Raw genomic sequence first — 26,592 nt, 5'->3', positions numbered from 1 at the left:
AAAGTGATTCCTCGTCTCCGTTCTAAATGGCTTACTCCTTATTCTTAAACTGTGGCCCCTGGTTCTGGACACATGAATGAATGGTGAGTAGACTTGAAGGACCGAATGGCTTATAATTCTGCTCCTAGAACTTATGAACTATCTTAATACTTAATACTTAATACTGGTAGCAACAGACAAATAACAACACTTTTAAGAATGTCTGTAAGTTTGCTCCTGGTTTGCTCCTGGTGTCATCGTTCCTAAGTTTCAAGGAACACGCCGCTCCTGCTGCAGCAAGATGGCCGCCTTCCTTTAGGTCTTGAGCCTTCAGCTATGTTGAAGCTGAAGGCAAAGCCAAGGGCAGCACACAGTAGCTGCTCACAATTGCTTTCAGCTGCCGGGATGAAATAAAAGCTCTCCATTTGGCCTCAGCTTTGTCGTTGGTGTTGCTGCTGCTGCTTCATTTTAAATGACAGCCCCTTGACTGGGGCTGGTACATGTGAGGATGCTGCAAATGGAAAAGCAGCATGTGACCTTTGAGAGGGAATTTCCCGACAAAATGTGCTGGCACAATTCACGCCATTTCGAAGAAGGCCATCAATGAATCGGTGCCTCGGTGACAAAAGGTCTTTACATTCCCAAAAGGTGTGGACCGTGAAAGGAAGGAGAGGAGGTCTCGTCTATACCATTACAGATGAATACAATAGATACCCTTAACAAATAGATCAATTTAAAGTTGTGGACGAGAATTAGACACCAATTATCCTGATTTTACACTTGCCAGCTGCTTAGAAGGGTGAATGCACATGCATCTGGGGACATCTTAGTTTTCACCTAAAAATCAATCATGATTGACAGACCTTGAAATCTAGTTAGAATTTTGAAAAGTCGACCATCCACCATTGCTAATAGCTATCTGACCCTCAGAAACCCCATTATATTTCAAGCCTGGCAGACGAATGAAGAGTTTGGTCATATCTTTGTGTGTTCATCCAGGATTATATTAAATTGCATAAACATAAAACCCTTACGTTACATGACGTAAAATAAAGCCAAGCAAACACACATGTGAAATTGTCCCTTATTCGAGGAGGCATGACCCCTATTTGTTACAAACAGAATAACGTTTCCATTGAGGGCAGAGAAAGTAATGACATTGTGTTCATCTGCTACTATCGCAAGACATCAATTTAGGACCAAGCTGAATTGTGGCTGACATACCCTTAAAATAACAGGCAGGCCTTTCAGGAAAGAAGATTGGAAACAGTTCTTCACGGAAAAGGCTGCGAGCAGAGTGGAATGACAAAAGGCAGTGGGTGCCAGTCTTGCTAATAATTTTCAGGGAAGGCGATGAAATTATCCAAGGTCAGGCAGAGGCACATTACTGGTGGCAGCAGACAAATGACAGCACGCTGTGTCTTTATGGTTGCTTTTGGTGTCCTTGTTGCCAATTTCAAATGACGAGGTCTCTCCTGTTGTAGGAGCATGGCAGTCTTCCACAGGGGTGGAGTATTCAGCTACGTAGAGGCTGAAAGAATCTTGAGGGAGGCTCAGTAGCTGCCCACAGTTGCTTTCAGCAACAGAGATGAAATAAAAGCTCTCTGTACAGACTATGTGATGTCAGAAGTGTTGCTGCTGCTTCGCTAATATGAGCTCAGTTTTGAGGATATTTTTCCAACACTATTACACAACCTTCCCCCTTATCAGTGACCTGTACAGGATTGATTTCTCTAACTTCAAGTAATGCTTGCGTCCCCTCTCTCTCCATCCCTCCCCCACCCCAGTCGTCAGACTAATTTCACTGTCACCCTGTTGAGTTTCACTGTCTGTATAAATCGTTATCACCTAGTCCAAAGCCAACAATGGCCCATTGTGAGCTCCCCCTTTCCTTGACCATTATTACTTTTTGCATATCTTTCATTCATTTGTTTTACATCTCTGTTCTATATCACCGTCTATATCTCTCATTTCCCTTTTTCCTGACTCTCAGACCCCAGCTTTTGTGTCTACTTTACGGTTTATACGGTGTGAATCAGCTTGCTTTTGGAGAGCCGCTATAACTAGGCAGATCGCGTTCACACATACGGATGTCCTTGACAGGGGTCATGATTCTTGGGGACCCCTGCCTCTGCTTATCCACACCCCGCCGGTCGTGCCCAGTCCCTGGCCCCAAGCAGATACATGCTCTGCAACTTCAGTCCTTACCTGCTGAACCTAAATCCCCCGAACACGCACAGACTAATTGTCTGTTCGATGGACATCACCACCTCATGCATTTCCCACTGCACCCCTGAAATATGATAAACTGCAATAAAGCTACATCAGTAAGTGATATTTGTAGCCAATTACTAAACATGGAATGTCACTCCTGAAGCTGTACTTCATCATGTACATGTGTAGGAAAGAACTGCGGGTGCGGGTTTAATTGAGGCGAGACACAAAATGCTGGAGTAGCTTAGTGTTGGAGGGTTATATGCTGTTATATATGCTGATTATAATAGCATATAATCCTCCAACACTTTTGCCACCTCCAACGGGATCCCACTACTGGCCACATCTTCCCATCTCCACCCCTTTCTGCTTTCCGCAGAGACCGTTCCCTCCGCAAGTCCCTTGTCAACTCGTCCCTTCCCACCCAAACCACCGCCTCCCCAGGTACTTTCCCCTGCAACAGTAAGAGATGCGACACCTGTCCCTTTACCTCTCCCCTCGACTCCATCCAAGGATCCCAATAGTCTTTCCAGGTGAGGCAGAGGTTCACTAGCACCCCCTCCAACCTCATCTACTGTATCCGCTGTTCCAGGTGTCAACTTCTGTACATCGGCGAGACCAAGCGCAAGCTCGGTGATCATTTCGCTGAACACCTCTGCTCAGTCCGCCTTAACCTACCTGATGCCCCGGTTGCTCAGCGCTTCAACTCCCCCTCCCATTCCCAATCTGACCATTCTGTCCTGGGCCTCCTCCATTGTCAGTGTGAGACCCAGCGAAAATTGGAGGAACAGCACCTCATAGTTCGCTTGGGCAGCTTACGCCCCAGTGGTATGAACATTGACTTCTCTAACTTCAAATATCCCTTGCTTTCCCTCTCTCTCCATCCCCTCCCTATCCCCAGTTCTCCCACCAGTCTTACTGTCTCTGACTACATTCTATCTCTGTCCCGTTCATTCCCTTGATATCAGTCTGAAGAAGGGTCTCGACCCAAAATGTCACCCATTCCTTCTCTCCAGAGATGCTGCCTGTCCCGCTGAGTTACTCCAGCATTTTGTGTCTATTTTCGATTTAAACCAGCATCTGCAGTTCTTTCCTAAGCAGTTTAAAGGGTTTAAACTGCACTTCCAAACTCTGGGCCACCAAAAAGCTGCACAGCCCAGAAGATTGTGCGCTGATAGCTACACTATTGTCTTACTTTCAGTCATGTTGATAGGTATTTGGGTCATGAACTAATATAAGTTGTACTTTCATTTTCACTTAGATCATGATCTAATTCACCCCATGAGGATGTCACGTTGGATTATTTTAAAGTGCATGTGATACCCTGAGATTTCACGAATCACCCCCATCCACAGGGCTGCCTTTCCTGTTTATGACAACATCTATGATTCCAGCCTTTGTTGGTGATTTAAAAACTGGATCAATAAAGAGGACTATCCCATCAATCACCTACTGAGTGATCTCACAGAGGCCAAACGTCAACTCTGAGCTGTCACCTCATACCTCCCTCTATATGTCTCTCTGAAACATCAGTTGTCTCTCAGGCACTCACAGGTCTTATTTACTTGGGAAATCTTTCTTTCACAGCTTTAATCCTTTGTCAACCAACTCCAAACAACCCATTCTATCTCCTCTCCAAGATCCACAAGCAGGGTTGTGTGAGTGGACCCATTTCATAGTTGCCTGACCCGCTAACTTACTCCAGCACTTTGGGTACTTTTGTGTAAACTAGCATCTGCAGTTCCTTGTTTCTACATAAAACAGCATTAATTGCATATATATTCATATATTATCTTTAAAATTATACAATACAAAAGTTTGAATCTTGACAAGCTAGTAGTTAAAAGTTTTTCAGTATAGGTTTTTATCTTAGTCATTCCTACTGAATAACAGAGTAAGATCTTAATATCCATGTGTGAACACTATTCCATACACACTGCACCTCAGAGGCTATGTCCTGCCCCAGAGGCTAAATAATTTGAAAATACCAGATTCCCCTACACTGGAACTTGAAAGCTTCCAAGCCAAACACGACTTGAAAGTTTAACTGGGTGAAGCCTGTATTAGCAAAAAAGTCGACTCTGCAAGCTTCAGGGAGCACAGCTTAGCAAGAGAATTGTCCATTGATTAACATGCCTGAAATTAAACTGTGGGCAGCAATGTATATAAAATTAGCACAGTTTAACAGGACTGGGAAAACATCTCCCTTTCATTCCCGGCCAATACTCACTCTTTAGTTACAACCTAAAAAATAAATATATTTTTCATTCAAATGATTGCTGTTAACTGGACCTTGCTTAACAAACATCGACAGCTGAACTTCGCTTCGCAGTAACAATGATCAAAAACGGCGATAAAAATAACTGTGTGGGAAGGAACTGCAGATGTTGGCTTACACTGAAGATCGACACAAAATGCTGGAGTAACTCAGCGGGTCAGGCTGCATCTCTGGAGAAAAGGAATAGGTAACTTTTCCGTTCGAGACCCTTCTTCAGATCGGGCTGAAGGAGGTCTCGACCCGCAATGTCACCTATACCTTTTCTCCACAGAGGCTGCCTGACCCACTGAGTTACTCCAACATTTTGTGTCTATCTTCAGAAAAATAATAGTGAGGTTCATCACATTAAAAACTCCTTTTTTTTCTTATATCCAAAGGCCAGATAATTTTTTTTTAAAGTTCCTTATTAAAGCACTTTGAGATAAATGGCACCTGTGTGGAGATACAGTGCTCGATTATGATAGGAGCAGTTTGCTTGTTAGCTGAGGAATGTGCATGCATAAGTTTCTGACAGTCACTTATGTGCAATTTACATTGCTGCTTCTGTTTGAAAGGCACGCACGGATACAGCACGCAGTAAAAACCATTGAGGATATTAAGATTTAGTGCTGTTCAGGTGTAAAGCAGGGCAAATAAGCCACTAATTTTCTGGCAGTAAACACAGATACTAAAAGTACTTTCAGACATTTACTGCCAGATGCATAGAGTAGATGCCTGTCATTCTCATTTCAATACAACAAATGCAGCTGTTTCACAATCTGTGAGGTAGGTTTGGTAGGTTGCAGAGGACACTGGTAGTTTGTGCCACTATTTAGCATGTAAACAATTTTTACACACTCAGTACGTCATAATTAAAATCATGAAAACAAACTTTAACCAATTTGATGTCTAGACTCCATTTAAAATCTTTTAAAACACATAACCACATGATTAACCTTATCTCTGCCCGATATAGTTTGTTCCTTTGGAACCAGAGATGCAAGCAAATTAGTTAAATTGTTAGCAGCAATCTGTACTTTCATGAAGTAGAATGAAAGAAAATATCAACATATCAAAACTATGTAAGATCAAAGGTGTTTATTAAACCCCCAGATGGTCTGCTGTCTTGAAGATGCCAGATGGGACAGGAATACAGTACCAAGGATTTCACTTCCCACCAGTGACTCACGCAAGCTATAATCGGAAAAATCCTTTTCACATATAATTAAACACCATTTGGACGATTTCCTGGAAGGGGAATTTCTATTATAACACTAGTGCAGAAAATACGTTTTAATTATTACACAATTGAGCTTTACTGGGTAACCAAGTTAACAACCTGATGTGGTGGCAAGTGACAAAAGAGTGGCTATAACTCTAATAAAACAGCAACCCCTAGTGGCTAACAGCAGATATTCAGCTATTTGATCCAAATAAAACTAAAGTTAAAAGAAGCAACCATGGAGGAAACTGCAGATAGATACAAAATGCTGGAGTAATTTAGCGGGACAGGCAGCATCTCTGGAGAGAAGGAATGGGTGATTCTTCGGGTCGAGACTCTTCTTCAGCCATACTGATTCATAGTAGATTGGTAGAAACAAGGAACTGCAGATGCTGGTTAATACACAAAGGACACAAAATGCTGGAGTAACTCAGCTCAGGTCAGGCAGCATCGCTGGACAACATAGATAGGTGACGTTTCAGGTGGGGATCCATCTTCAGACTGATTGGCTGAATGGAGGATGTGAAGAAGGATCCCCAATCCGAAACGTCTCCTATCCATGTTCTCCACAGATGCTGCCTGACCCGCTGACTTACTCCAGCATTTAGTGTCCTTTCGTGCTGTTTTATACTTTCTTTGCATTATGAGTACTGAATGCAGCAAATAAATGAGACGTGTTGATGAAGGATTATTTGTTCAATAAGAAAACATGTTCAGCAGGTAAAGTAATGTATTGAAGGAGCAGAAAAAATGGATAAGTAACATCTCAGGTTGAGACCCTTCTCACACTGATGTAGATTGGAGTGGATTGTTATATCATGTTGTAAGATACCGGGATATAGAGAGATCTTAAGTTGCACTGGTGAAACCTATGTTCTGACAGATCATTTTCCCTTCCGATGGAGTCCATCATTTTTTATTGCGATAATGAACTTGGTTCCCTTCAGTCCTGTTCCTGTGCTATTTTAGGTGCAGAGATCTGTGGGTTGCTGAGTTAGAGTTTATGAAGCCGGTCTAGAGTTGACAGAACAGATCAAAGGGAGAGACAACTTGGAAATGGACCAAACTATCACTCGCTGTAGGCCAACAAAGACTGTCGTTTCAAAATGATTTGACACAGCATTCCCTCTCACTGACCTCCACTCTCCTCTCTCAACTCTGCAGGAGACTTATGGGTTTTTAAATCGCCATAGCTGCCTATACCTTGAAGCATATTAAAACATCCTCATGTTTTGGCCCCACAGCAACTGGAAAGTCATTTTTAAGGGGATTCTGATGGGTGACAGAAGACGTGACAAGAAAAAAGGATTTCTGACTTTACTGAGATTGGTTTTTAAATCCAGACTCAGAAGTATTGAGCAGCAGCAGTCAAATATCCGTGATCATTTGTTATATTCTGCAAATTCTGAGGATAAGTGCACAGTGAGTTTGTACAACATTTAGTTTAGATTAGTTGAGAGATACAGCGTGGATATAGGCCCTTCAGCCCACTGAGTCCGTGCCGACCAGCGATTACCCGCACACTAGTTCTATCCGAAGACAGTCACCAAAATGCTGGCATAAGTCAGCAGGACAGGCAGTATCTCTGGACAGAAGGAATGGGTGACCTTTCGGGTCGAGACTCTTATTCAGAGTCTGCAATCCTTTTGTGATCTTGTGAGTATCTTCGGTATAAACCAGCACCTGCAGTTCCTTCCTACACACTAGTTCTATCCTGCACACTAGGGACAATTTACAGAAGTCAATTATTCAACAAACCCGTATATCTTTGGAATGCGGGAGGAAACCGGAACACCCGGAGAAAACCCACGTGGTCACAGGGAGAACATACAATCTTTGTACAGAGAGCACCTGTAATCAGGATCAAACCTGGGTCACTGGTGCTGTAAGGCAGTAATTTTACCATTGCATCACCTTGCTGCCCCAAATGCCACTGTGCTGCCCCAAGGTTTCAGGAGGAGGGGAAAGTGAAGATCTACATAAAGGGCCAGATCTGGTGAAAATGCCTGCAAATGGAAGTTAACATTCCAAGCTCAGTATGTCCATTGACATGGCAGATTGGGGACTATCGAGGCATCGGTGGTAGAGGCCTGAGAAAGTTAGGCCCTTTTAATAATGCTCTTAAGCTGCCCAACACATAAGGAGCCAAGTAAAACATAGTTATTGATTAACATCAGTAAATGATCTTTTCGGTGACCCAGTCATGGGAAATAGTCACCACATGGATGGCCATTTCCAATCACCTTATGCCGCCCTCTCTCATTTTGCCCAATGGCTCAGCCAGCTGATTATTCCTGAAGGAGCAAATTGTTTTTGAAGCCACAGCTGCTGCCCACACCTGGGGGGTTTATATTAGTGAGAACAGTTGACCAATTTCCTATTGTTCTTCTACTGACACATTGAGCATTTGGGAAGTCCTTAGGCCACCCACTGTTCTCACCAAATTTCAGTTTGCCTTTCTACTTTTTGCCAATCCATAAAGAATAAGAGTATACATCCTCAGTCATCTTATTCCTTTCACCTCTCCTTCTGTTTTTCCACATATTTCCATATCAGAGAAATGCAATAGGTATTCTATACAACTTATACATTAGTTTAGAGATATAGTGTGGAAACAGGCCCTTCGGCCCACCGAGTATGTGCCGACCAGCGATTCCAACACACTAACAGTATCCTATTCATATTAGGGACAATTTACAAATTTACCAAACCAATTGGCCTACAGACCTGTATGTCTTTGGAGAAACCGGAGATTCCAGAGAAAATCCAAGCAGGTCACGTGGAGCGTTTACTAACTCTGTGCAGAGAGCACGTGCAGTCAGGATCGAACCCGGGTCTCTGGCACTGCAAGGCATCAACTCTACCGTTGCACCACTGTAGAATGTTCCACTAAAGAGAGGGCTCCGGTATCTGTCAAAACCTCAGCCAGACTCGTTCAGATAGCCAAGATAATTTACACACTATATTACACTCTTCCCATATATAACAGTTTTGCTCATTAACGCTCAATGATAAATGTTTTTGGGTAATTGCTTTGGCATTCACCTCTTCCCTGCTACTCACTCTGCTGCTTCATAAGAGGCTGATTGCTGCTTGGTTACGACATAGGCTCTAGTCAGTTTCATCAGATCCATCTGTAGGTCTCTCTCACTATCACGTTGCTTGAGTCCTTGTGACAACACGTGGAATGGACAAATCACCAGATTTAACCTTGTGTCACATCCGATGCTGTCTCTGCAAAATTCTCCAAATTCTTTAGAAAGACCAGAGAAGCAATGACAGTGTACTTTCTCAGGCCAACGTCCTCAGTTACACTGGACAGGAAACATTGCTCAACTACCCGATACCATAATCCAAAAACAGACACTCGCTTATGAACTCTTTCAAAGCCTCTTCGACAAAATGCAACATCCCTGTTGAATCCAGGCAATCTCTGGCGTAAACCCACTCAAAGTGGAGAAAAAAAATTGGGATGGCTTTGAGGACCTCAAGTTCATACATTGGCAGCTCACATAGGCATTGCATGAAAGGCTGAAGAAGACCCACCCCAGCCCTATGTTCACTGCCTGCCCTATTTTTATGGAAGAGTCTGCGGCCCCTACATTCACCTTTTATTAGTTTCGTTTAGAGATACAGTGCAGAAACAGGCCCACCAAGTCTGCGCCAACCAGCGATCCCAGCACACTAACACTACACACTCTTGGGACAATTTTACATCTACACCAAGCCAATTAACCTACAAACCTGTACGTCCTTAGAGTGTGGGAGGAAACCGAAGATCTCAGAGAAAAACCACGCAGGTCTCAGGGAGAACGTACAATCTCCCTACAGACAGCACCAGTAGTCAGGATCAAACCCGGGTCTCTGGCGCTGTACGGCAGTAGCTCTACCACTACACTACCCTGCTGCCCTCATTAGTCTTATCACTGGTAAGGAAATTAGCTTTGAGATACAGCATGGAAACAGGTCCTTCGGCCCATTAAGTGCATGCTGATAATCAATTACCCGTTCACACTAGTTCTATGTTCGCCCACTTCCCCATTCACTCCCTACGTATTAGGGACAGTTCATTTTTTATAGAGGCCAATTCATCTACAAGCATGCACACCTTTGGGATGTAGGAGAAAACTAGAGCAACCGGAGGAAAGTCACGCAGTCACAGGGAGAATGTGCAAAGTCCACACAGACAGCACCCATCAGGATCGGACCCAGATCTCTGGCGCTGTGAGTTAGCTGCTCAACCAGCTGTGCCACTGTGCACCCATATTACTGAAACGGATAGATACATGATATCCAGTATAGACATAGCGGGTATAAGTGCCTGTTTCTGCCTGTATGCCTGTATGACTCTGTGACACTATGAGAACTCACAAAACACAAGCAGAGGTAAATCAAGCAAAATTACATGGACGGTCTGAGCAGAAGTAGATGACTATGGATTCCAGCCAACAGAATCATTCAACTGCTATAGATTGCAGCTACCAATTGACAAGGTATTGTGTTTTTGTTACCATTAAGAAGTGTGATTAGTTTCTATCAGCAGGCCATATTCCTTGTAATCCTTTCATTCTCTGCCCTGCAGATGGAATGGATCTCAGGATCAATAATTATCTGAATTGTGATAAATTGCAAAATGGAATCTGCATTCTTAGTGTTTTCAAGCAGGTATTGAGCACAAGCAATGATTTGACAGCAACAAATCAAATTCATTATTTACACAAATCGGTAAGTAACAAAATATATTGAATTATACGGGAGTAAAAAGTAACCATGGTTTTTATTAGATAGCTCATTGGGACTCTCAACTTCCATTCTCCAACAGATAGAAAAGATGATTGGAATTGCAAGAATGCCCTCAGGACTGAAATAGCGAATATTATAACAGTCCAGTGTTCTCATTCCTCTTGACAAAAGAATCTTGAATTGTTTCCTGGAGGTACAATGGTTTTACATTGAATCCATAAGCTGCTACTCACTGCGTTCCTGAGCAAAAGCCAAGAAAGTGCAAACAGGGACTAAATGGAAACCCCCTCTCCCCAAACCCCATGTGTGATTCCTCATGATTCTGAATAATCGAACCATATAACATTATGAATAAAATATCTCACATACATCGTTCTTAAAAACCCTCATAGTTAACCAATATTCATGGGTCCTGACCTCAGTGCTGAGAAATCCCATATATTGAAACTGGATGAGTTTGACCCAGTCAGGAATTCTGGAGTCATCTAGTTTAAATTATATTGGCAGCACAAGACAGGAACCCCACCAGGAAGGAGCCAAACAGGTCGTGGGAGTTTGGAAAAGTTAGCAGCAGCAGCACGTGTACAATTTCCATATTAAATGAGTTAGTTCATTGTGGTGAAAGGCCAAGCAACCTTTTGGAAGAGGTTCTGAAACAGTTGGTGCTATTGATGATTCATGTGGCGGTATTGCTGGTCCAATGTATCAAGGGGAAAGAGGACATAGTTGGAGATGTGGCCGTGTGTGGGACCTCTATTTCTGGAGATGTGACCAGGACCTCCACAGCTGTGGATGTGTTTCTTGGACTTTCACAGCTGTGAATGTTAGTTTATCTATCATGTCGGAGGTCAAACAGCCCCAGGATCCATCCTGGCTTCCAGCATCTAATCCCAATGGTTCCATTCTTCTATCTTGATTTCCTGATATCCCTGCAATTTATTTTTGCACACATGTCCATCGACTTCCATTCTTTTGCCACCTCGTAAGGGATAACCTATAGGAGCTAATCAATCTCTCTGTGCACCCAAAGATGTACAAATTCCACGCGTTTGTGAGAGAACTGCTCCAACAGCCGCACAACAACATCACCTACAGTAATCATGGATGTGATTAGAATCCCCATAGCTATTGATGTAACTGGGTTCTCTATAGGTATTGATGTGACTGGGTTCTCTATAGCTATCGATGTGACTGGGTTCTCTATAGGTATTGATGTGACTGGGTTCTCTATGGCTATCGATGTGACTGGGTTCTCTATAGCTATCGATGTGACTGGGTTCTCTATAGGTATCGATGTGACTGGGTTCTCTATAGGTATCGATGTGAGTGGGATCTCCATTGATGTAATGTGAATACTTATATGACATCACTAATGAAGGAAAGATTGCATTAATTTCGCCGATGACTCAATTGAACTTCCACAGGTGTATGGTGGAGAAATTTCTGACTGGTTGCGCCGCAGCTTGGTTCACCAATTTGAAGACCCAAGAAGTGGAAAGTGGAGGACATTGCCCAGTCCATCATGGGTGCTGACCTCCCCATCATCATACGGATTGACATGAAGACAGCTAATATCATCAAAGACCCACTCCACCCTGGTCACACTCTCTTCTAGTTGCTACTATTGGGAAGATGGTACAGGAGCCTGAGAACCATAACCTCCAGGTTCAAGAACACCTTCTGCCATCAACCACAGGCTTTTGAACTCCTTACACAACCCGAACCACCACCTTACCTCAGCACTGAATTGCTACAGAGTTTGTTTTACTATGGTTGCACTACATACTTTAGATTGCACTATTATAGTCTAGTACCCTAGTGTAACTAATAATTTATTGTCCTGTATATATGTATACATAATTGTTGTGGTGTTGTGTTTAATGTGCCTGAAAAGCTGCAACATGTAAGAATTTCATTGTTCAGGTCCCGGTGAATATTAAAATGAAACACTATTGACTTTTGTTATCCCATTACTGCTAGAGATTATATTTGGGTCCAATTCCAATACAGCAGCGTTTGCCAATATTTCCACCTTGATGAATGGTAAAAGGGAGGCCCATTATCCCGCTGGTTGAGTAGGAAAATCCCAGGATTCCGGGTATATTATGTTAACTTTGAATATTTGGCTTGTGATTACTGTTGGATGAGGCAGCTTTCTTTTTAACTTTGCTTAAACCTAATGGAATTTATTCCAAAGAATATCTGCAGAGTGGATACTCGGTATACGTTGGTTCAGTTGTAAGGCTGTGGCTGGTCAGGGGCAAAATTCTCATATAATCCATAGCAGCATTTCAGGGTCCAAATGATAAAAACGGTGACCTGGACCATCCCAGCTGTCCATTTTCAATAATAAATTTTAGGTTGATAAAATAAAATTGACAAAGATGTGAAAGTAGATGTAATGCCAGAGGCTAATCCCTCAGTCTTACTTCACTACACCTGCAAATTCCACCACTTGATGTTTATTCTCAATTAGTGTAGTTCCCACTTACAACAGTTATTAAGCCCCATTGAAATTATCAAAGGCCCAGTAGGAAATCATACTTTTACATGATATATATAAAATGAGAACCGGACTAGGACTTTATTCCTTGGAGCACAGGAGGCTGAGGGGTGATCTTAAAGAGGTGTATAAAGTTATAAGGGGAATAGATAGGGTGCATGCACAGAGTCCTTTATTCAGGGTAGGTTTAAGGCGAGAGGAGAAAGATTTAACAGGAACCTGCTTTTTCCACTCAGAGAAGAGTGGGTATATGAAATGAGCTGCCAGCAAAGGTGGTTGAGTCAGGTACTATAACACCATTTAAAAGACACATGGACAGGTACATGGATAGGAAAGGTTTGTAGGGATATAGGCCAAGCGTGGGCAAATGGGGCTAGTTAGGGCATTTTGGTCTTCATGGGCAAGTTGGGTTGAAGGGCCTGTAGGACAAATTGCCCAAATTATGATAGAAATCACTGTGAAACAATATAACTCTTTGGTTGTTGTATTTATCAATGACAATCTGCCGGGAAAGTGTTCAGCAACCAATGGAAAACAATATTAAGTCATCATATATAAGTAGTGCTGCAGTTTTCATTGTAATAAATAAGCTGACCCTAAAACCAGGAGGCATGATTCACCATGTAAAACCGGCACCACTACTTTTTGCTCACTTGCTGTTAATTACTTCTTACGGAAAGCTATGTGTCCCTGACATTGCTAATCTGTGAAGACCTTAATGAATGTAGTAAGTACTTTGTTACAGAAGATGGAAGTAGTGATTGCATATTTTTTGTTAAATAACTGTGCATGTGTAATTGATTTTCAATTGCTGTCATTGCTCTGAAATCCACCTCTTCATCTGGATCAAATTTCTGCAGCACCCCAAGCCCAATTCTAAAAAACTGGAGCATGTTTCTAATTGCTGGACTGAACACAATGATGCTAAAGCTTGTCTCAGCTACCTCACTGGGTCTGGCAGTGCAAATTCTGAAAGCTTTCTGCATCGTTCAAGTTGGGGGGTATGACAGGGAGATAGGGGATCTGAATGTGTGGCTGAGGGGGCAAGGATTTAGATTTATAGACCACTGGGATCTCTACTGGGGTAGGGATGACTGTACAAAAGGGACGGGTTACACCTTAACTGGAGGGGGACCGACATTCTGGCAGGCAGGTTTGCTAGGGCTACACGTGTGGGTTTAAACTAAATAGTGGGGAGGAGGGATTGACAAATTGGGAGTATAAAGATGGGGTTGAAGGGGAAGTGAGTACAGGAAAAGTTACAAAAGACTCCCAAATTAATGGGAAGGAAAGTTCGAGAAGGGATAAGAGAGTAAGGTCAGGGCCAATTGCGAGCGATGCGAGAGGGGAGGTGAATATCGAGGTCAAAGTGTTGTATATGAATGCATGAAGTATAAGAAATAAAGTGGACGAGCTTGAGGCTCAGTTAGAAATTGGCAAGTATGATGTTGTGGGAATTACAGAGACATGGCTGCAAGAGGGCCAGGGCCAGGGCTGGGAACTGAATATTCAAGGGTATAGCCTCTATCAAAAAGACAGACAGGTGGGCGGCAGAGGGGGTGGGGTAGCTCTGTTGGTGAGGAATGAAATTCAGTTCCTTGCAAAGGATGACATTGAAACAGATGTGGATTTAGTGTTATGTAATGAACCAGATTTGATAAAGGAACTTGAGGTTAAGGAGCCATTAGGAGGTAGTGACCATAATCTGGTCAAGTTTAATCTACAATTGGAGAGGGTGAAGGGTAAATTGGAGGTGTCAGTGTTACAGTTGAATAAAGGGGACTATGGAGCCATGATGGAGGAGTTGGCCAAAGTTGACTGGAAAGATACCTTAGCAGGGATGACAGTGGAACAATGGCAGGTATTTCTGGGAATAATACAGAAGGTGCAGGATCAGTTCATTCCAAAGAGGAAGAAAGATTCCAAGGCGAGTAAGGGGCGCCCGTAGCTGACAAGGGACGTCAGGGACAGTATAAAAATAAAAGAGATGAAGTACAACGTAGCAAAATGAGTGGGAAGCAAGAGGGTTGGTTAATGCTTAAAGAGCAACAGAAAATAACTAAAAAGGCAATACGATGAGAAAAGATGGGGTTCGAAGGTAAGCTAGCCAAGAATGTAAAGGAGGATAGTAAAAGCTTCTTTAGGTATGTGAAGAGGAAAAAATTAGTTAAGACCAAAGTTGGACCCTTGATGACTGAAAAAGGTGAATTTATTTTGGGGAACAAGGAAACAGCAGATGAGTTGAACAGGCACTTTGGATCCGTCTTCACTAAGGAGGATACAAACGATCTTCCTGATATGCCAGAAGATCTGGGGTGACAAAGGAACTGAAGGAAATCCACATTAGGCAGGAAATGGTTTTGGGTAGAATGAAGGCTGATAAATCCTCAGGGCCTGATGGTCTGCATCCCAGGGTACTTAAGGAAGTGGCTCTAGAAATCGTGGTGATAATTTTCCATTTTTCCATAGATTCAGGATCAGTTCCTGTGGATTGGAGCTAATGTTATCCCACTTTTTAAGAAAGGCGGGAGAGAGAAAATAGGGAATTATAGACGGTGGTGGGGAAGATGCTGGAGTCAATTATAAAAGATGAAATAGCGGCACATTTGGATAGCAGTAACAGGATCGGTCCGAGTCAGCATGAATTTACGAAGGGAAAATCATGCTTGACTAATCTTCTGGAATTCTTTGAGGATGTAACTAGGAAAATGGACAAGGGAGAGCCAGTGGATGTAGTGCACCTGGACTTTCAGAAACATTTAATAAGGTCGCACATATGAGATTAGTGGGCAAAATTAGGGCACATGGTATTGGGGGTAGAGTGCTGACATGGATAGAAAATTGGTTGGCAGACAGGAAACAAAGAGTAGGGGTTAACGGGTCCCTTTCAGAATGGCAGGCAGTGACTAATGGGGTACTGCAAGACTCGGTGCTGGGATCGCATCTATTTACAATATACATCAATGTTTTATTAGAAGGGATTCAAAGTAACATTAGCAAATATGCAGATGAGACAAAGCTGAGTGACAGTGTGAACTGTGAGGAGGATGCTATGACAATGCAGGGTGACTTGGACAGGTTTGTTGAGTGGGCAGATGCATGGCAGATGCAGTTTAATGTGGATAAATCCACTTTGGTAGCAAAAACAGGAAGGCAGATTACTATCTGAATGGTGTCAAGTTGGGAAAAGGGGAAGTACAACGGGATCTGGGTGTCCTTGTCATCAGTCAATAAAAGTAAGCATGCAGGTACTGCAGGCAGTGAAGAAAGCGAATGGCATGTTGGCCTTTATAACAAGAGGAGTTGATTATCGGAGCAAAGAGGTCCTTCTGCAGTTGTATGGGGCCTTAGTGAGACCACACCTGGAGTATTGTGTGCAGTTTTGGTCCCCTAATTTGAGGAAGTACATTGAGGGAGTACAGCGTAGGTTCACAAGGTGAATTCGCGGGATGGCGGGACTGTCATATGCTGAGGGAATGGAGTGGCTGGGCTTGTACACTCTGGAGTTTAGAAGGATGAGAGGGAATCTTATTTAAACATATAAGATTGTTAAGGGTTTGGACATGCTAGAGGCAGGAACATGTTCCTGATGTTGGGGGAGTCCAGAACCAGGTGCCACAGTTTAAGAATAAGGGGTAAGCCATTTAGAACAGAGACGAGGAAACACTTTTTCGCACAGAGAGTTGTGTGTCTGTGGAATTCTCTGCACAGCGGGCAGTGGAGGCTGGTTCTCTGGATACTTTCATGAGAGAGCTAGATAGAGCTCTTAAAGATAGTGGAGTCAGGGGATAAGTGGAGAAGGCAGGAATGGGGTACTGATTGGGGATGATCAGCCATGATCACATTGAATGGGGCCTAATGAAGCTAAATATGTAGTTATAAGATGGAAAACAGAGAAGCCTATGTGCATGGTGTCCTCAGAAGTATTCTAAAGTGCATCACATGCAAAAAATAGTATTGGAAATGTCATTACTGCAGCTCTCATTTGCACAAAATAAGATCCCACAAGCAGCAAGGAAACCAATCTGCTGCTGCAAAAAGATGTCTAGGCCAACATGGGACTCCCTAAATGTTTGGAACAGTTGTTCAGGGGTGCACTAGATGCAGAAGGCAATCAGGAGCAAAGGCTTTCCCTCCAACAATAGGCAAGACACAAGGCTATAGCTAATGTACTAGCAAACACATTCACCAACAATGTGGAGACATGGTCTTCCAAAGCAGACAAATTTAAACTCTGCACATACCCTTGAATAGTGTGGAGAGATTTTTAATATTTGTGTGTCAGATATTAAAACTGAAAAGATACCCTAACAGGGATGACAGTGGAACAGCAATGGCAGATATTTCTGTAACAGGCCCTATGGCCCAACTCATCCATGCTGACCAACATGCCTAACCTGTGACTGACCCATGTTGTTTCATACCTTTCCTATCCATGTATGTATAAGTATATTTTTAAATGTTGTAAATGTATCCACTTATTCCATTTTCTTTGGCAAGTTGTTCCATATACACTCTGCCCTCTGCATGAAAAAAATTGCCCTCAGGTCCTTTTTTAAATCTTTACCCACTCACCTTAAACCTACTGCCCTCTAGTTTTATACTTCCCTACCCTGGGACAAAGACTATGGCTATTCACGTTATCTATGCCACTCATGTTTATATATAACTCCATAAGCTCTATGGAGTTTCCACTATGCTCCTGGCCTATCAAGGCTCTATTTATAACTTAAACTCTCCTGACCCAGTAAAATACGTGAATAATTGTTGCAGACTTTTTGGGTTAATGATATCCTTCCTACAGCAGAATGACCAGAGCTGTATACAATATTCCAAATTTGGCCTTAACTAACATCTTGTATACATTTAACATGTAGTCTCCACATCTGTAATCAGTGCCCTGGCCAATGAAGGCAAGTGTGCCAAACATCTTCATCACCCTGTCTATTGTGTTGCCACTTTCATTAAACTATGTATCTGCACCTTAATGTCTTTTCTGATCTATAATATGCCTCATGGGCCTACCAATATCTGTGCAAATCCTGAAATGGTTTGTATTACCAAAATGCAGCATTTTGGATTATCTCAATTAAAGTCCATCCTTGGTCCTTGGTTCATGTCACAGTTGATCAAGATAAAGGTCCTGATGTTATCTTAGATGAGTCTCTTACCTGTCCACTATACCACCAATATTGGTGTAATCTGCAAACGTACTAACCATGCCTCCTACATTCTCATCCAAATCGTTAATATAAGTAGCAAACAACAGTGGACCCAGCACCAATCTCTGCATCACCCCTTCTTCTTCTTCAGGTCTTCAGTCTGAAAACAACTCTCTACCACCACACTCCGTTTCCTGCCTTCAGGACAATTTTGTATCCAATTGGCTATCTTGCCCTGGATCTCAAGAAGACCAATCTTCCAGACCAGTCTACCATGCTGTACCTTGTACGTCTTGTAAAGTCCATGTAGACAGTGTCATAGCTCATCAATTTTCTTGGTCATCACTTCAATAAACTCAATTGAATTATTGAGATCTGGTATCCCACATATAAAGCCATGATGATTGCCTCAAATCAGTCCTTGAAATTCCAAATACATGTCGATCCTGTCTCTCAGAATCCCCTCCAATAATTTAACCACCTCCGATCATACAGTCTGGAAACAGGCCCTTTGGCCGAACTTGCCCACACCGAGCAACATGTCCCATCGACACTAGTCACACCTACTTGCATTTGGCCCATATCGCTCTAGACTTGTCCTATCCATGTATCTATCTAATTGCTTCTTAAACGTTGCAATAGTCCTTGCCTCAGCTACCTCTTCCGGCAGCTCGTTCCATACACCCGCCACCCTTGACGTTAGGCTATTCAGTCTGTGGTTCCCAGGAGAACAAGCTGTCCACAAATAATTAAATATTTCACGGAGAGAACAATGGCTCCATCATGGTCGCACTCCTTTTGTACTTAGTTGGAATGCCAGCCTGACCTGTGAAACCAAACCTCAGCATGGGGCATGAGCTAATAATTTACCATTTTGATGGATGCATTTCTACTTCTCAATTACAAATGATGTCCGGTTCACAATCTGCATAGAAACGTTTTTTAAAAGGAGGATCTTTCTTTTAACTAATTGTTTTCTAATTCAAATCAGTTACACTCGTCACCCAGCTGTCTCTCTACTCTGCGGAGCTCAGCAGGACCGAGCTTGCTAGAAACGCACGGTTACAGCCTGTTCCTCCTCAACACTTCCAAGTTTGGCAATGGCAATCAATGCAGACCACTCTTCCACATTTCACAGTGGGGCAGCAAACTATCAATTCCCTCACTCGTTAGATACCAGAGTGAATAAATAGGCATTTACCACCAATGCAAGATCAATAATAAATAATAAAAGGCAAAACATGGTTTAGTTGCATGCAGCAGCTCAAAGTTATTACGTTGGTTGTCCTGATCTCCAAATAACTGTTTCTTTAGATTATGCAGTGGGATATCAGTCGAAGCCCTGCAAATATTAGCTTGTCAAAAATGAGAAGAGATATCTGTGGATTTATTAAATGAAGACATTGCTTTTCATAATGGCAATAACCACAATTTTTCAACTACTTAAATACAAGAGAACTAACTTCAACACAAATATCTTATTCTTATTAAATTCCATGGCTCATTGAAAACAGTTTTAAACCTTCCTGCCTAGAAATTGAAAGGCAGCAGTAAAAGATACATTAATGGGCAATGTGTGCAGGTCAAGTAATGTTTTATTTGAGGGATCCCACCAAAAAATTCAGTAGAATAAGGCTTGCATGTGGAAATGAACCAGAAACTCTGGCTCTGGAGAGGGTCCAGAGGAGGTTTACAGGAATGATCCCAGGAATGAGTAGGTTAGCATATGATGAGCGTTTGTCGGCACTGGGCCTGTACTCGCTGGAGTTTAGAAGAATGAAGGGGCACCTCATTGAAACATACAGAATAGTGAAAGGCTTGGATAGAGTGGTGGAGAGGATGTTTCCACTAGTGGAGAATCTAGGACTAGAGGTCATAGCCTCAGAATTAAACAATGTTCTTTTAGGAAGGAGATGAGGAGAGGGTGAGTCAGAGGGTGGTAAATCTGTGGAATTATTTGCCGCGGAAGGCTGTAGAGGCCAAGTCAGTGGATATACTGTATTTAAGGCAGAGGTAGATAGATTTTTGATTAATACAGGTGTCAGAGGTTATGCGGAGAACACAGGAGAAGGGGGCTAGGAGGGAGAGGTAGATCAGCCATGATTGAATGGCGGAGTAGACTTGATGGGCCGAATGACCAAATTCTACTCCTATTCCTTATGACCTTAAAAGTGCCCACTTTGCGTGCTCTGTCACTGCAGTATGCAAAACGAAGGAGGGAGTCAGAGTCTTGGGGGTGGTTAGTGGAGCTGATTCAAATGTCCCATGACCTTCCAAAGCTTGAGGTGAATTTAGGGAACAGTGTAATGAAATCAAGTGGATGCTTACCTACAGGCTATTTGTGGCTCAAAATCCTTTGCATGGCTTCCAGTTATATATTGTATAACTTCATACCTTACTGATCTTGTCAGGACTCCTCTATGTGTGAACACGTCAGTTACAGGGGAGGAAAATTGTGGACACCATGGAACTCATATTAATTTTACATCTTTCTTTTGCAAATGGTTTTCAATTATTTCAGATCACACAGCACACAAAATCATTTCAGTTTCAGAGAATACCACCTAACATTGAAACAGGGAGGGCTTGGTTTTGATTCCCATTCTGTGCATTGCAAGACTTGAGGCAGGGCAACACTTCTGCTATTACAGATGGCCATAGCCGGGCTGTACAGGAGGGAATCAACCATGGTATTTACTTTAACATTAATGAAGGTTAGTGGAAATATCAGAATATAACATTTGCTGATTAGATTCAAATATGAAATACTGCCACTTTGGTCAAGTAACCTTGAAGATTTTCAATCCACATTTAGTTGTATCGGTAGGTGAATAGAAATCCATCTAATATTGACGATGTTGATTTGATTCTTTATTAATGAAAACTAGGGTGAATTTGTTTAAACTGTTTAGTCATTAACATCTTACCAATTTCGAGAGCTTCCTTGATCTCCAAGCCACTGGGTGAGCCAGAGGGAGGCCTATAAAGGCTTTCATTTTCTGCACCTGTCAGGGAAAATGAACAATGTTCCAATGTTAGGTAGGAATAAGATCAATGTATTCTGCTATTTTATGAAGCAACAATAAAAGTAGCAACCCTGTGACTTAACCTGTGTAGTTAACAAGGTGAAGCAAGGTATTGCATTTTGGGAAGTCAAACCACAGGGTAGGGCTTCCACAGTGAATGGTAGAGCTCTGGTGAGTGTTGAAGAACAAGGGGACATAGGTTGACAAGTACATAGTTCCTTGAAAATGGCATATCGTCTGCATGGACAGGGTAGTGAAGAAGGTTTCTGGCATACTGGTCTTTATTAGTCAGGACATGTATGGAAGTTGGGAAGGTATGTTGCTGTTGTAAATTACAATGGTAAGGCTGCACTTGGAGTTGTGTGTTCAGTTTCGGTCACCTTGCTATTGGTAATTCTATGCCATTAAGCAGGTAAGTGTGCTGAAAATATTAATGTGTATTTTGCCAGAACTCAAGGAACTATGATGTAGGGAAAGGTTTGTCAGACTAGGATTTTAATCCTTGCATAGAAAATTGAGGGGTGACCTTATAGAGGTGTTTAAATCATGAGGATCATAGATAGAGAAAAGTTACGTGGTCTTTTTTCCCCCAGATTTGGGGAATTCAAAAACTAGAGAGCATAAGTCTAATGTGAAAGAGGAAATATTAAATCAGAACTTGGGGAGGGCAAATCGTCACACACAGGGTTGCACCTATACAGCACAAACTGCCAGAAGTTGTTGCTGTGGTTTTTACAATAACAACACTTGAAAAACATTTATAAAATGAAAGGAAAGGAAGGATTTAGAGGTCATAAGGTTATAAGGAATAGTAGAATTAGGCCATTCGGCCCACCAAGTCTACTCCGCCATCCAATCATGGCTGATCTATCTCTCCCTCCTAACCCCATCTCCCTGCCTTCTCCCCATAACCTCTGACACCTGTATTAAGCAAGAATCTATCTATCTCTGCCTTAAATATATCCACTTACTTGGCCTCTACAGCCTTCTGTGGTAAAGAATTCCACAGCTTCACCACACTCTGACGAAATAAATGTCTCCTCATCTCCTTAAAAAAGAACGTCTTTTAATTCCGAGGCTATGACCTCTAGTTCTAGACTCTCCCACTAATGGAAATATCCATTGATATGGGATATGGGTCAAATGGGAATAGTGTAGATGAGCATCTTGAATGAGATGGGCTGAAGATCCTGTTTCCATGCAGTATGATTCTAACCATTTGACTCTATGACCGGAACCACAGCCACTGACCTTTGAAGATCAGATAGGTGTAGATGACTGCCACTGATCAGTGCCTACACTTTTATCATGCTCCTTGGGAGCCTGACCTGCACTGCCAGAATTTAGCAGGCTTTCCACACCATTGACAGTGTGCTCCCAGCAGTCCTTCACTAGGGATGGCTCCAGTGAAGTCAGGGAAAGCATGAACTCCTCATGTAAGAGTCACCACTATTCTCCTCTACGCTCAGGTCATATTTAGGGCTGAGAAAGCCACAGGGTTTTGGCGCCAGTAATTTATTGGTCTGACAAATTACACAACAGCATCAACTTACTGGAAATGAAGGGCACAAAGCGTGCACTGTACTGTGGTATACAATATTTGCTCTGTCACAACACTCAAAGTCCCCCTTGACTTCAGGCTCATGGCATTACCTCCAAAAATGATTCATACATTTTGCATTCATTCTACTTGTTTTGCTTACTAAAATAAATGTCTCCAAGAAGACTATTAATTGAGTATAAAATGCAATGTACAGGTTCTCCCTGGGTTATGAACTCACGATGTAACAACAGTTAAAGTAACAACAAGGGCGGCACGGTGGTGCAGCGTTAGAGTTGCTGCCTTACAGTGCTTGCAGCACCGGAGACCCGGGTTCAATCCTGACCACGGATGCTGTTGTATGGAGTTTGTACGTTCTCCCCGTGATCGCGTAGGTTTTCTCCGAGATCTTCAGTTTCTTCCCACACTCCAAAGACGTACAGGTTTGTAGGTTAATTGGCTTGTGTAAATTGTCCCTAGTGTGTGTAAGATAGTGTTAATGTGCGGGGATCATTGGTTGGTGTGGACTAGGTGGGCCGAAGGGCCTGTTTCCACGCTGTATCTCTAAACTAAACTAAACTGGACAGTTGTTCATACGAGCGAGTGTTTGGGAGTCCGGCGGGATGAATTAGTTGGCTGCTGTGGGTCTGCAGGCATCTTCCGTCGGGTGGGAACAGAGCATTTCCGTGTATCTTCGCTCATCCCACACCTCTCAGCCACAACAACCGGGGGCTGGATGGGGCTGAGCAGAGCTGGGAATAAGGAGCAAACTCACTCGCTCGCTCACTGAGTCAGCGAGGACAGCTGGTAAACACTTTTCCTAACACGGGCTCATTCTCTCATCACAGCGGTTTCTATGATCCGCTCCCACACACAGTTCTTGTTCATTTCACCTTATGAACAGTTTGGGTTATGAACAGTTGTCGTAAACAAAATCTTGTCGTAATCTCAGGACTGCCTGTAAATTACAAAACCTATGCGACAGATGAATCCATGTTTACTTAGCCCTGCAATTCTGCCATTTGACTTGAACCTGCAGTTCCATTTATTCAGAGTTTTAGAGATTCAGCCTGGATCTTCTACCCTTCCACCCTTCCACCCACCAAATCCACGCTGACCATCGATGACTCTAGTTCTAGTCCATCACATTTTCTCATCCACTACACACTAGGGGCAATTTTAAAGATGGCAATTAACCCATAAACCCACACATCTTTGAGATGTGGGAGGAAACCAGAGCACCCAGAAGAAACCAACACAATCACAAGGAGAACATGCAAACTAACACACAGACAGCACCATAGGTCAGGATCAAACCCAAGTGTTCAGCTCTTTCAGCTGCACCACAGTGCCACCAATACTGCCTGAGATACAAGGGGACACATCTCTGGAGAATATGGATAGGTGAGGCTTTGGGTCGGGGTCCTTCTTCAAACACAGATGTGTCCCATAAGGAGCGCAATGAAAGGACCTGCAAGGGCAAATGTCAGGTACACACAAATGCTGGAGAAACTCAGCGGGTGCAGCAGCATCTATGGAGCGAAGGAAATAGGCAACGTTTCGGGCCGAAACCCTTCTTCACAAATGTCACACTGAGGATTACCTACTCAAGCAATTTGTGGAGGACCCTGTGCTGTTAATGAAACCACATCAAACAATACTTGTTGGGGTAATTACAGCACTGCTTTAAATGTTGAAATGATGTCTGCCCATGTCATTCTGGTGCTAGCCTTTTCCTTCAGGACTTTTCGAAGTGGAACCTACTGCTGCCTGAAGGAGTTTGAGGGTATGTTAGGAGCTTGTGCTCTCTTGGCACTGAAACTCATTCACCAGAACTGCAGCTTGGGAAATCACAAATATACAACCATCATTCTGCTTTAATTGGAACAAGTGGACAGTATTTCCAAGGTTGCCTGCACTCCTGTGGCTGATTCAGGAGCACATGAGCAAAAACATTTCCGTTTCATGACTCTTCCAATAACTTTAATGCTCAACTTCAAGTCTGGTCTACCCATGGTTCAGCCTGAAAACTCTAACACCGTCCAAATGGTGGAAATAAGTGTGATCAGGGTGCCTTGTTGTGACAATGTTGAGCAAACATACTTGAATGTTCCTCCTGACTTCTTTTCTAAAAAGGTACAATAATGTTTTGTGCTTGGAGGCAGCCTCTGCTAGATCCTGATGCACCTGAGCAACACTTTGGTAGCAAAAACTGGAAGGCAGATTACTATCTAAATGGTGTCAAGTTGGGAAAAGGGGAAGTACAATGGGATCTGGGCATCCTTGTTCATCAGTCAATGAAAGTAAGCATGCAAGTACAGCAGGCAGTGAAGAAAGCGAATGGCATGTTGGCCTTTATAACAAGAGGAGTTGAGTATTGGAGCAAAGAGGTCCTTCTGTAGTCGTACAAGGCCCTAGTGAGACCACACCTGGAATACTGTGTGCAGTTTTAGTTCCCTAATTGGAGGAAGGACATTCTTGCTATTGTGGGAGTGCAGCGTAGATTTACAAGGTTAAGTCCCGGGATGGCGGGACTGTCATATACTGAGAGAATGGAGCGGCTGGGCTTGTATACTCTGGAATTTAGAAGGATGAGTGGGGATCTTATTGAAACATATAAGATTATTGAGGGTTTGAACACGCTAGAGGCAGGAATCATGGTCCCGATGTTGAGGGGGTCCAGAACCAGGGGCCACAGTTTAAGAATAATGGGTAAAGGGCCTGTCCCACCAGCATGCGATTGCATGCGGCTAGCGCGACCAAATGTGGTACGGCCTCGCGGGGCCGGTCCCACTTCCAACAGCGGAGCCGTCTGGAGTTGTGCGGGGTCCCGACATCATACTCACCAATCAGCTGGGCAGGAGGCGGGCCGACTGAATTTGGACGTCGCACGGCGTCAGGCGGTGACGTCATCACGCAACGGCACGCCGGGTGGTGACATCATTGCGCAACGCCACGCGCTAGGCGCATGCCGTCAAGACACTGTGTACGGCGTCAAGACGCTGCGTACAGAGTCGAGATGCTGCGTACGCCCATCGAGACGCTGTGTACGAACTCAATGCGGCTGCGGGCCGACAGACCATTGCCGCGCGGAATTTTTGGACAGTGTCAGTTTTTCGGAACCCCGCACAACTCCATACGGCTCCGGCGATCGAAGTGGGACCGGCCCCGCGAGGCCGTACGGCTCAAGCGACCACGTTAGGTCACGCTAGCCACATGCAGTCACATGCTGGTGGGCCAGGCCCTTAAGCCATTTAGAACAGAGATGAGGAAACACTTTTTCACACAGAGAGTTGTGAGTGTGGAATTCTCTGCCTCAAAGGGTGGTGGAGGCTGGTTCTCTGAATACTTTCAAGTGAGAGCTAGATAGGGCTCTTAAAGATAGTCAGGGGATAAGGGGAGCAGGCAGGAACGGGGTACTGATTGGTGATTATAAGCCATGATCACATTGAATGGTGGTGCTGGTTCGAAGGGCCGAATGTTCAACTGCTGCACCTATTGTCTATTGTCTATAACACTGGTTCCATCTTCCATCATTGGGCATGAGCCCTGGGTGTTCCTTTCAAATCTTGATGGAAATTAAATCAGATGGGCAAAAAATTGTCCGAGGTCTCCAGTGAAATTTCCAACGTCATGTGCATATTTTTTTATGAGAAACAAGGAACTCACATTCGAAAACTTGTCTGCACTACCCATCACAATCCCAACTCCACCCACTGTAAATAAAACTATATTTTCTCTTTATAACCATATCCCAATATTCTATGAGTGGAGCAAGAACAGGCTGAAGTGATGTGTCGACGCTGGCAGTCCTGCTTGTGGTCCAGTAGGAAGCAGAATTGGCTATGTGGGGCTTGGGTAACATGAAGCAAGGGTTATAAAGGGGGGCTCTTCAGAGGAAATAAACTCAGCAATTTTCTGCGAGACAATGGCCTAATGTTTAGTG

General features: G+C 43.3%; 1 protein-coding gene across 3 annotated transcripts in view; it reads right to left on the bottom strand.

Moving 5' to 3' along the window:
• The window catches only part of LOC116977842 (phosphatidylinositol 3-kinase regulatory subunit gamma), a 524,111-nt gene that overhangs the window by 353,556 nt on the left and 143,963 nt on the right, over positions 1 to 26,592 (bottom strand). For all 3 annotated transcript variants that reach the window (XM_033028654.1, XM_033028653.1, XM_033028655.1), the window contains one exon: positions 21,008 to 21,085. In XM_033028654.1, the coding sequence (XP_032884545.1) occupies positions 21,008 to 21,085 (78 nt within the window). The remainder of the gene's footprint in view (positions 1 to 21,007; positions 21,086 to 26,592) is intronic.

Source organism: Amblyraja radiata, chromosome 10 (assembly GCF_010909765.2).
Source record: "Amblyraja radiata isolate CabotCenter1 chromosome 10, sAmbRad1.1.pri, whole genome shotgun sequence".
Lineage (NCBI taxonomy): Eukaryota > Metazoa > Chordata > Chondrichthyes > Rajiformes > Rajidae > Amblyraja > Amblyraja radiata.
The sequence above is the reverse complement of the archived record's forward strand: the minus strand, read 5'-3'. Positions and strand labels throughout refer to the sequence as shown.